The sequence below is a fragment of the Acomys russatus genome, chromosome 7 (assembly GCF_903995435.1).
Source record: "Acomys russatus chromosome 7, mAcoRus1.1, whole genome shotgun sequence".
NCBI classification, from domain to species: domain Eukaryota; kingdom Metazoa; phylum Chordata; class Mammalia; order Rodentia; family Muridae; genus Acomys; species Acomys russatus.
Window position 1 is genome coordinate 42,251,365 of NC_067143.1, and position 12,239 is coordinate 42,263,603.

At 44.6% G+C, this 12,239-nt stretch overlaps 1 protein-coding gene and 1 pseudogene across 1 annotated transcript in view; one reads left to right on the plus strand and one right to left on the minus strand.

Annotated features, from left to right (window-relative positions):
* Positions 1–6,859, plus strand: part of Me3 (malic enzyme 3) — a 174,367-nt gene extending 167,508 nt beyond the window's left edge. The window contains exons 8-14 of the mRNA XM_051148890.1: positions 924–1,021; positions 1,376–1,489; positions 3,032–3,137; positions 3,738–3,880; positions 4,478–4,651; positions 5,237–5,335; positions 6,630–6,859. Coding sequence (XP_051004847.1) covers positions 924–1,021; positions 1,376–1,489; positions 3,032–3,137; positions 3,738–3,880; positions 4,478–4,651; positions 5,237–5,335; positions 6,630–6,791 — 896 coding nt within the window. The 3' untranslated portion in view covers positions 6,792–6,859. The remainder of the gene's footprint in view (positions 1–923; positions 1,022–1,375; positions 1,490–3,031; positions 3,138–3,737; positions 3,881–4,477; positions 4,652–5,236; positions 5,336–6,629) is intronic.
* A 4,251-nt stretch (positions 6,860–11,110) lies between these two features.
* LOC127191952 (protein tyrosine phosphatase type IVA 1-like) lies at positions 11,111–11,600 on the minus strand (annotated as a pseudogene).
* Positions 11,601–12,239: the final 639 nt, after the last annotated feature.

A 12,239-nucleotide genomic window follows, 5' to 3' on the forward strand; every position in this document is an offset into this window, starting at 1 on the left:
AACAAACGCACGTATAGAGAAGCTGGGAGTTGGTACACTGTAGCAACTATGATGGAGGCCACCAGGACTCCACAAGTCCTGCTTGATGTGTACATCATGGGAGTCAGGGTTACTGAGTCTCTTTGGGGGTCTCTATGGGGAAGAGTCTCAGGCTGTATACATAGGAAAGGAGGAAACCGCAGTAGCTGGTTCCTGTGCACTCTGTCAACAGTCCTGCCCAGACCAGGGGAAGGCTTTGTCCACTCCCACGGGTCTGAGGTTCCGAGGTCCTTCAGGTGGCTGTGCTCCTGTCAGCTGTACACATTGACTCTGAGTTTCATCTACTCCCCCCACATATGGGGATCACACTTCATTTTTGGCATGTTAATTGCATCTATCACATCACCTCATTTGTTAATAATAACAATAGTAACAGCTCCTGGGTAGCTGGCTGTCACTCCCACAGACAGATAATAGACTCCAGGGACTATTTCTTAAACAGTTATTTACAGTAGAAAGGAGGACCCTGAAAACCCATGTGCCTGCAGATATGACTTCTTTAAAAGTTAAGAAAAGTTGGGACCTGGAGAGGTGGCTCAGAGGTTAAGAGCACTGACTCCTCTTCCAAAGGTCCTGAGTTCAATTCCCAGCAACCACACCATAGCTCACAATGGCCTATAATGTTATCTAATGCCCTCTTCTGTCGTGCGTACATACATGCAGGCAGAATACTGTATACATAATAAATAAATACTAAAAAATAAATAAATAAAAATAAAAAGAGTTAAGAAAAGTTGCTTTAGCCTGGCGCAGGCCTTCAATCCCAGCACTCAGGGGGCAGGTGATGTCTGTGAGTTCAAGGTCAGCGTCGTCCACAGGGAGCTCTGCCAAGAGTCTTTACTGAGTGCTAGAGGTCACTGGTTGATACGTCCACTCTGTTGCAGGCACAGCCTCTGTAGCTGTGGCAGGGATCCTGGCTGCTCTGAGAATCACCAAGAACAAGCTCTCCAACCATGTGTTTGTTTTCCAGGGTGCAGGTGAGGTAAGTGCTATCAGCAGCGGTCTGCAGTGGCTCTTCCAGGAACAGTAAGACTGGCAAAAGCAGCCTTGATGGGAGAGGCGGTCTGGGGTGCTGACAAGAGGAAGCAGCAGGAGCACACTCTGATCATTGCAGCTTTTTGAGTGTCAATGTTTTGAGTTTCTCAAAGGACAGATGTAACTGGGCCACCTAGGAATTGTGCGGCTGCGGGGGGCGGGGGGAGAAGGGCTCATTTTGGGGAAACATCTTGTATGTGCTGAACAGCTGTGTGCTCCGAGCCTAAACACTATCCTTGTGCATCCTTTCCCCCCCACCCCCTCCCACCCTCCCACCCCCCCCAACCCCTGCCTCACCCAGGCAGCCATGGGCATCGCTCACCTCCTTGTCATGGCCCTGGAGAAAGAAGGCATACCCAAGGCAGAGGCCACAAGGAAAATCTGGATGGTGGATTCCAAGGGTCTCATTGTCAAGGTACTGTTCAGGGATGAAACGCTGGAGGTTTCCTCACACCTGGAGCTGCCAAGAGCTACACTGAAAGAGTTCCCTGGCTGAACATGATGGTACACGCCTCTAATCCCAGCACTAGGAAGCCAGAGACTGGGGAGTCTCTGAGTTTGAGGCCAGCCAGTCAGACTACAGAGAAAGTTCCAGGACAGCCAGGGCTACACAGAGATACTCTGTCTCAAAAAAAAAAAAAAAAAGGAGGAAAAGAGAGAAGGAAGACAGAGAAAGTTCTCCAAGAGACCGACTGCTTAGAGAAAATTCCAAAGCTTTAATTGCTATTGTCCAAAAGTACTGAAGGGGTGTGTGTGTGTGTGTGTGTGTGTGTGTGTGTGTGTGTGTGTGTGTGTACGTGTGCATGCGTGCATGCAAGCACATGCATGTATGGGTACCTGAATACCCCTTTCAGCCTTTTCTCATACCCCTTCCTGCCTTGGTTTAGTCTCAGCCATACTGAATCATAATCCTCCAAAAGACACATGCTCTCTCTCTCTTCCACAATTTTGCACAGCCAGACCGCTGTAAAGAAACTTGGGCCTGCAGATAAAGCTTTCCATCACTCCAGAGAATGCTCTCAGAGCAGGTTACCAGATGCTGGTGACTCCTCTTACTTACTTGCTCATTTCCCGGCATCGTTTTGTTCACCCTACTGAGCTGACTTCTAATCCAGGTGCTTGACATCATCACTCTGGCACTCATTAGGCCAGTCAGAAATGGTCGCACTTATTTATCAGAACTTGGTGCAGCCTGTCACTACTGGGCTTCTGTTGGAAGGAGATGGAAAGACATCTGAAGCTTCTCAGGCACAGTTGGCATGAACAGCCTATCCTAGAGTCAGCTTAGTGAGACTCACAGGAAGACTGGTGGGTCCTAGCAGATCCACTCACACTAGCGCTCTGGCAGGGGAAGTCTCAAGCCCTGTCCTTCCATGAACCTGTGGACTGCCTTTCTTGTGGCCAGAGATTCCGTGAGGCTAAGGAATTTCTTAGCCCAGAAAGCTATGACCCCCAAGAGCTAAAAATAAAAATAAAATGATTTATTGCTTCTTTTTCTGTGTGACTGAGATGGCTCAGATGTTAAGAAAACCTATTTGATCTTTAAGAGGTCCCAGGTTTGATTTGATTTGATTTGATTTGATTCCCAGCACACACACATGGTGGCTAACAACTGTAAGTTCACTCAGCACCCAGTGCCATCTTGTAGCCCTCATGGATACTACATGTATAGGGAGCATAAACATAAGCAGGCAAAAATACTCATTCAATTAAAATAAATATATAATGTAAAAAAAAAGGAAAGAAAGAAAGAAAAGAAACACTTGTATATATTTCCTTAGGATTCACCTTAGGTCCTGCTGGGAAATCTGATCAAGTGTCTGGGCCTCATTATTCCAAAGCCTCAGACCAAATCACGAGACTCAGTCAGAAACACCGTCAGAATGCTAATGCATCCAGGCCCTGCTCAATGGGCCCTCAACACTCCATCTACCCCATCTTCCTCCTTTTCCAACAGGGTAGGAGCCACCTGAACCATGAGAAGGAGATGTTTGCCCAAGACCATGCTGAAGTCACCTCCCTGGAGGAGGTGGTGAGGCTGGTGAAGCCCACAGCAATTATAGGTAGGAGGAAGAAGGGGCCCCACTACCCAGCCCACCTAACCTTCTTGACTTGCAGATGGAGAGTCTGAGACTCGGGGAAGAGTCATAAACAACCAATGAAGCATGGTTGTTCCCCTCACATTCCGTGTCTGGTTCAATGCCATACACTTCTATTGAGGGACTTATGTACTCAAACTGTAGAAGTGAGGGGCCAGAGTTGGGGCTCGTTGACACAGAATGGTATGATCAGTGGGAGAACGCAGTGTTGCTCTCCAGCATGAAAATGAGCACCCCTTCCCACCTCAAGACAGGGGTCCTGGCACCTGTCTCTGTACTAGACACTCTGCTCTCATCAACAACTTTCAGGAATGCCTTCAAGGTTCACCTTAAAGACCAGAGACCTAAACTGAAACAGTGGTCTCCATAGAATGAACAACAGGTCTAACTCAAGCAAAAGTTCTTTTCCCTGCTGCTCCCTCAGCCCCTGCAGCAGATTCTATCCCCAAGATTCCCAAGTCTGTCACAGAGTACCTTGTTCCCCCACCAGTGGCTCAAGAAGAGAAATGGGGTGTTTATACAGAGTAGGCACTCCCTACTACCCCACCCCCCTTTTCCCTGTAGGTGTTGCTGCCATCGCAGGAGCCTTCACGGAGCAGATTCTGAGGGACATGGCCTCCTTCCATGAGCGCCCTATCATCTTTGCCCTGAGCAACCCCACCAGCAAGGCTGAGTGCACAGCTGAGAAGTGCTACCGGGTCACCGAGGTCAGCGGGGAGTCCTTCCTCCCACCAGCTGAGAGAAAGTAGCAATAGCTACTACCAGCAACCCTATAAGGGTGACAAAGCATGCCCCGTCATCGTGAGCAAACTGAGATTTAGAAAGCTGCATCAACTTTCTCAAGATCATCGTGTTAACAAAGAGTAGAACTTGGACTGGAGAGATAGCTCGGCCGTTAAAGGCTAGGCTCACAAACAAAAATGTAAGAATAGAGCTAGCCCTCAAACCTATATCTAACTCCAAGACCAAAGCTCTTCCCATGATGCTGCACTTCTCAAGGCTCCCCCAAACAATAGTGCTTTGTCCAGAACCATGGCTTCCATATTCTCTCTAGGCAGCTGTCCCAGGTTGGCCATGCCAGTTGTTCGGAGAAGAGGCACCATAATCTCCACTTTCAGTAACTTGAAGGGAGGTGGGGCTTAGCTTTCTAGTCAACTAAATAAATTGTTCTTAGATATTTATCAAGTTCTCACTGTAGTTTAGGGGAGGGTGGAGACAAACCCAACGTGGAAGAGATAAGCACTACCAGCACTGCCCCCAAACCTGGCTCCAAACTCCAGCTCTGCTTTTCTTCCTGCCTCCAGGGTCGAGCGATCTTTGCCAGTGGAAGTCCTTTTAAGAGTGTGACTCTAGAAGATGGCAGGACATTCATTCCTGGTCAGGGAAACAATGCCTATGTGTTTCCTGGGGTAGCACTGGGCGTCATCGCCGGTGGGATCCGACACATCCCAGATGAAATCTTCCTCCTGACAGCAGAGGTACCACTGTCTGTTCTCCCTAAGAGACTTTGAATAGGGTTGGGGGTTCAAGCCCAGTGACCCCTGGATTTGTCCTCTCTTGTCTTGTTTACCCACTCACCCCCCCCACACACACACACATACAACCCTTGCAACAGACCAGAAACAAGGCTGGAAAGGAAAGCACACAGAAGCATGAACAGAGAACCGGTTTTACTTAAATGGCCACCTGGAATAATGGGAGGAGGAGCAGGTGGGAGGAGACAGACCCAGGAAGTAAGTAAGGAGCACAGAGACTCCTGTGTAACAGTCCATGACCAACCAGAGGACGGGAGTCTTTGTTGCCAGCCACAGGTTCATTCATCTTGGTCTTAGTGGTTTCCTTTTAGAATTCAAGGAGCCCTGTGTGGCTTTAAACTTCAGCCAGAGTTAACTATAGAAAGAACTGAGTCTTTGCTTAAACCTAAGCATTAAGCTTCCTTGGGGCTATGTGTAGTAACGTGTACAGTACCTGAACAAGCTTTGGGGTAGTGGGATGGATTTTTTCTGTGAAGAAGTAATCTCCCCCCGCCCCCCACCCCCCTCTCTCTCTCTCTCTTCCTCTAGCAAATTGCTCAAGAAGTATCTGAGCAGCACCTGTCCCAGGGGAGACTGTACCCACCACTCAGCACCATCCGAGATGTGTCACTGAGAATTGCAGTCAAAGTAAGAGGCATCCTACCCGTACCCTCTAATATGGGCAGTAAGGCTCCCCCTCTTCCTGTGACTCTGGGAGGGATAAGGGGGTGGGGGACATCCAGGGAAACATTTCAAGCTGAGCTCCTCCAGCCTCCCTGAGTGCAACCCAAAGACTGAGTGACAAACTCTTGCCGGCTCAACAGCCTGAGTCCCACCCCAAATTCCTATTCAAGCCAATTCTAGAAAAGCTTCCATAGTTCCCCCACAAACATCAGGAAAGAGGGTCACCATAGTCTTGTGAACCAGAATGTGGGTGGAATTCTTTTTTTAATGAGTCATAATCACTCATTTATGAGAAAGGTCAGCTTGCGTGGCATCATGGAAAGGACTCAGGCTTTGGAGTCCCCACTCTGACACCAGCAGAGGAGTGATGGCAGCCCAAATAGCTTTACTTCCCTCAACCTTAGCTCCTTTCCTGACAAGGCCTCTCACCCAGAGCTCTAGAGAGCAAAAGTTCCTGCTGGCTAGAGTAGAGGTTTATTTTTCTCCTTTCTCTCTTTAAGGAGTGATGACGTGATCAGGTTCACAGAATATTTCAGACTATGAGATTATACAAAGATGACGGGTTTTCATATACAGCATAACACAAGAAAGACCAACTTCAAATAATAATTATCCAAGCTGGATAGTGGGTACCTGATATCATTTCCAGTTGTGTATATGGTTTTTCTGCAAGAATGACCCTGCACAGCAAGACATAGTCCCCAGGAATTGTCCAGGGCAGGCACCCTTAAGCAGCAGCTACGAAAGTCCAACAATCTAGGTTCTGGTCCGGCTTAGCCAGCCCACTTCCTTCATTGGAGGGCTTGTTCACAGCATGATGGTCTAATTCAACCACTTCACCCTACACAGGAATGTGTTAGGGGTGATTGCTGCTAATTATATTCACATCACTGTAGAAAACTGTTACCATTACTCCACTTCCCAACCAGTAAGCTGGAGCACTCTTGGAGTCTATTGCGCCTAGAAACCCTCAGAGACTAAGAAGCAGGTGTGATAGGCTGGGCCTCTTTGAGCCTGGCCCAGGCACTGAGTATGCATCCATCACCTCCAGAGCTCTGGGAGAAAGGAACTACTAGCCCCTTGGGAAAAGAAACAAGTACTGACTAGGAAGGAAGGTTTACTCGTCCCCTTCCAGTGGGGCCATAGGTGAAGAGAAATATTCTGGTTCTTAACGGGATATCCCTGGCTACCAAATAGGAGGCATTTAGGACAGACCTTCCCACAGATCTAGTATCTTACCCAAACATGTTTGTCCTAGGTCCTCGACTATGCGTACAAACACAACCTGGCCTCCTACTATCCAGAGCCCAAGGACAAGGAGGCTTTTATCAGATCTCTGATCTACACTCCAGACTATGACTCCTTCACACTAGACACCTACAGTTGGCCTAAGGAAGCTATGAATGTTCAGAAGGTCTGATGCAGTCTCCTGGGCTTTTGGGGGAGCTGAATGAAGAAATACAATATAAACAGGTTCCAAAATGGCCAGTCTTGTCTCCATGGTTATCTTTGTTTATTGTTTGTTTTCCTTTGTGTGTCTGGGGAGATGCTAAGGCATACATTGGAAGATAGCTTTGTTCCTGAAGGCCTAGGAAGCTTAGTTACCTATAACCCTTTTCTGAATTCCTCTCCAAATGTTTCTTCTACTATTAATTGCTAACTATTTACCATGCCTTGTGGGAAATTCTGCATGGCATCCTGCCTTTGTAGAGCTCAAGGTTTATGTTAGGCAGAAGTCCTTTTTTCATAAGAGAAAAAACTGTTATGTCCATGAAAAATATGTTCATATAAAAGTTGGAGTGCTCATCCAGGATGGCCAAGGCTACACAGAGAAACCCTGTCTCGAAACACCAAAAAAAAAAAAAAAAAAAAAAGTTGGAGTGCTCAAAGAAGAAAGGACACTTCCTATGAAGACATAAAAGGAAATTAGTGGGTTTTTTGTGCTTTGCCCCAAGAGCAAAGGATGGGCTAAATCCTAAGAACTCGGGAAATGTAAGCAAAGCCACCTCCTAAAAAAGGAGGTCCACCCATCAGGGAGTTAATCCCTTTCAGAAGAATACATTACCTTCAAAACTCAGTAGGTTGTGGGGGGTGAGGGGCTGGATGCTCATCAAGAACGGCCACTGCCCTTTGGGTTGTTGAATACTGTAAATTCTTTTTTTGTCATCACTCAAAGGAAAAATGGAGAAATAGAGGTGGGAAGGGTCAGCATGCCAAAGAATGAGGAAAAGAGAAGCAACAAGAGCGAACACCATGGAGAACGTGTTAACTTCATGTCTAAGGAAGACATGATTTAATGTTCCAGGCTCTGGGACACATTCCCTTCACACTGAAGCAATCGGGCAATTCAAAGTAGTTTTTTGTAGAGGTGACAGTAGTCTGTCCTCGGTGTTTCTTAGGCCAATTTAGTGAAAACTTCTACCTCCCCCTGCTCGGTACACACACTGCAGGACAAACAGTAAAGAAAGACTGGGAGCTCCTGCTGTGATGTGTCTCCTTTCACTGTACAAATCATGCTTAAGACCTACCCCTGCTGTCACCTCAGCCAGCATTCTCACTGCATATAATGAGTAGGTCCAATTTGACCATCTCCCAGTACAAGCCAGGTAAACTATGAAGATCCATGAAGAGTATGTAGCAGATTTATGAATCAATCACCTCTTATTTGGGTCTTATTCTTCCAACATCAGCTTCCTTGGTGCTAGTACTCAGCCAATAATATCCCCCAAAGCATAGACCTAAATGTGGAAAAGTAAACTATACAGTTCTAGAAGAGATTAAAACAGTAAGTCCTTGCAAAGAATCCCCAGTAAATCTCTGATTGCAGACTCACATTTAATGCCTGTGTCCTGAGGAATGCAATTTGCAAAAGACGGAAGAAACTGGCTAAGGTCTTCAACTTTCTGATCTATTGTATCAGCCCCACATGACCACCAATGGCCTTGTTGTAGTTCTCATTTCCACAAGAGAAACAATCTGCTTGAACCCAACCTAATCCTTTTTATCCCATGTCCAGAGTCAGTAAGTGCACACAGTGAAGAAAATGGCTGCTTACATCAGAGAGGCTCCTTCCATGGAATTACTATATTGCTAGTCCATATTCCTCTCATAGCGTTTACATCTCTCTAAATATATGACCTTTGAAATGTCTTCATGTTTTCTTTGTTGAGGTACATTGTGTAAACATGTATCTCTGTATTGTCAATTGTTGATGGCTGTACTGGCAGAGAGCCAAGTACTAGCCAGATCTTGGTATTTGCCTGTTGGCTTTAACAAAGAGCTGATAGCTGGGCTGGAGAGATGACTCAGAGGAGAAGAGCACTGGCTGCTCTTCCAGAGGTCCTGAGTTCAATTCCCAGCAACCACATGGTGGCTCATAACCATCTATAATGTGATCTAGTGCCCTCTTCTGGCATGCAGGCACACATGCAGGTGGAATACTGTGTCCACAATAAATAAATCCTTAAAAAAGAAAAAGGAAAAAAAAAAAAAGAGCTGACAGCCAATGGCTGAGTATGAAGTGGAAGGCGGGACTTCCAGGCAGAGATTGGGAATCTGGGAAAAGAACTGACAAGCTGGAGATTTGCCAGCAGGATAGGGAAAGGAACAGACAAATTGGGACTCAAAGAGAGGTAAAGAACTAGCCACATAGTGGGACATATGGCTAGAATAGTCAGGTCAGTTTAAAGGCCAAAGCTATAACAAATATTAATAAGAATCTGTGTCATTACTTAACCACAGATGGGTCCAGAAAGTGCTGCTACATCTAACTGGTGCAGGTAGTGTCTTGAGGTTCCATCATCTACTACATCTCGTGTAGACAAGTAGAAGGTTCTAGACATAGATGTTCAAAATTCCAAACCTAGTCCTAATATCAATGAATTACTGAAATATTTTTACATTTGTTGGGAAATTTTTTTGTTAAACGTTAGGGTCAAATTTAAAAAAAACAAAACTGTTCCCATCCTCTTAAAAGGACATGTATGCCATCATGGTTGAATGAAATACCCTTTGTTTTAGGGATTATTGTTTTACTCAATTCTACATATTACTGACTTTGTCTACTCAAACTATATCTGAAAGATAAATAGAGTTATGGAAAACTTCAATTTTCCTTGTAGCTCTGACCATATTTACTTTATATCTTTTGGCCTAGTACTATTAGGTTATGAAGTTTAGATTGTTATAACTTACAGTGAACTCAAAACTGTAAGCCTTTGTGATTTACTTAATAATGATGTGTTTTATCATGCCATATCATGGATATCATATGATATCTTGCAAGTCTCTCTTGGAATTCATTATCTATTCAGATGTTTAAACTTGTATGGTACCTGATAACAGTTACTTCTCCCACAGAACTCAAACCATCTTTCCCCATAGTGTAAATATGGTTGTCTTAACATTAAAACATAGAATCACTTCATCACTTGACAATAAAAATAATTATCAAGAACCCTAATTTTAAGACACAGAATTTTTCAAATATTAAATGTCCAGCTGATTAGTAGAAACTCATTTTGGTTGGGAAAACACAGGAAAAATATTAGACTTTAAGACAAAGAATTGATAGTAAGTAATTTCTGTTGTTTGATTTTTTTTTAAATGGGAGTTTCAAGAATTAGATACTTAAGCACTGTTTTAGCCACAAAGAGAACACATCTTTATGTTTATAAAACACAACAGGCTGAGGAGATGGCTCGGTAGATAGCAAGCTTGCTGTGTAAGCCTGAGGACCTGAGTTCAATCCCTACAGCCTATGTAAAACAGCTGAGAGTGGCCAGATGCATGTGTAATCCCAGCACTGGGGAAGCAGAGGCAGCTGGGTCCCTGAGGCTCACTGACCAACCAGCCTAGGGCAATTGGCAAGCTCCAGGTAAACGCTAAGAGACCCTATTTCAAAACACAGAAGAAGAGAGCAACTGAGGAAGCCACTTATGCACGCGCACATGCACACGTGCACACACACACACACACACACACACACACACACACATACAAAATACCTAATTAAAATCTTTATATCCAAAAAAAGTAAAAAATTAAAAAAAAGAAAAAGAAATAAAAATAAATTTTAAAAAATCTTTATATCCTGGGCAATATTTTATTTCATAGTCTTTCCCATTCTATCCTCAACCCTACTCCTTTAATCTGTATGCCAATGATAACCATTTATCACAAGGCATTTTTATCAGAAGATATAACACACTGCTTCTGTACAGAATGGATCTTGCATGATCCCCTACCAGAGCTGGCTTTTCAAAATAGAGGTTTCAAAACAGCATAAAATGAGATTTATGGAAATGAATTTAATCACGGTGAAACATAAAATCCCACATAAGCAAGTGCTGCATAAATTTGATGTATACCAGTGTATACAAGGAGGTGAACACCAGAGAGCAGGCAAATAACTGTATGCTTTCAATGTTTCGAAGGACTTAAGGAATAAACCACATAAGGTCTGGAATGCTGTTTATACTTTTTTTGTAATTTTTATTTTGTATTACTAAAATTAGACAAGTACCGTGTTGCATCTTGGCAGCCAATCTCACTGTCTTTTACGTATCTTGCATGTGATAGTTATAAGCGTTACAGAGGTTGTGCTTCTATCAAGCTTGTAGCTTTAATATTCCCATGGAAATTATTAGATTCATTCATTACGCCTATACTATTGACTAATACGAGCAATAAGCTAAGTGGAGGTCCACTCGCAAGGAAACTCCATCGAGCAGCCATCTTTTATTGAACAGTTGTTTCCATTGGAGACTCTGAAAAGCTGCCACATTTTAGAACACTGCTGCTCCAAGTACAAAAGTTGCTTGCTGTCGGAAGCTCTGTGCCCCTTTTGTCTTATAAGGAGTATCTTGTCTTCATTTTTCATTGCACTTTCAATTAACGCTGAGGCAACAAGCACTGGAGTTCCCCCCAAGACCTGCAGCACAATGTACAGCAACCAGGTTCCTCCCGAAATGTCATGTTCACAAGACTTAAGCGGTCATCCACAATCTGCTTGGACAGTGATGAGCCATCATCAAAAGGCCAATCTAGAACCTGGATACCTTCTTGCTCAACAAGAGCCATGTCATAAGTTGCTGCACACACTTGTACTGTTGTATTTCTGTAGTTAAGTCCCTCTAAATCTGTTCTAGGTTGCACTGCTTGGGTTCTGTATGGTAAGAAAGCTCATATTCCTGTAAGTGAACTCCACAGCAAGTGGGTGGTGGTTCATTGGAGTCGTGTTAATCAAGTTAAAACTAATGCTTCATCCAGTTACCAAAAAAGAAAAAAAAATACAGAAAAATTTTCAAGAAACCAAAGTCCAATACCCGCCACCCAAAATTCCCAGCCCTTTGAAGATGAAGTTGGGAGTAACAAGAAAAGAACCACCTGACAAGCAATCAATATGCAAATATGAAAGGCATGGAGGCTTGCCCTGGCTACTCAGAACCCGGAGTTGTGATAACCAACCTGTGACTCTACTTTAAAGGCAGCTTGCTTGAACACTGATGGCTCCTCCCTACAGTCAAAAAGGTCATGCTGTGCCTGGCAGTAATCTCCAGGGCCTTGCAGCAGATCCATAAATGGGTGTCCCATAGCATCAAGGAAAAGAAACATAAACTGACTCAATGAACCACCATGTCCTAAGCATACAGCCAGCCTGGGTGCTGGTGACATAGGCAAAGACAGCTGGTAAGATGCCGAGGGAGCCAATCTGGGTGCTCCCAGTCGCCCTTGTGTCCCAAGCTCTCTTATTTTATTTTATTTATTAATTTAGTTATTCACTTTAGTTCCTGATCGTAGCCACCTCCCTCCCTCCTCTCCTTCCAGTCCCACTCTCCCTTCCTCTTCCCCCATCCCCCAACCCTTA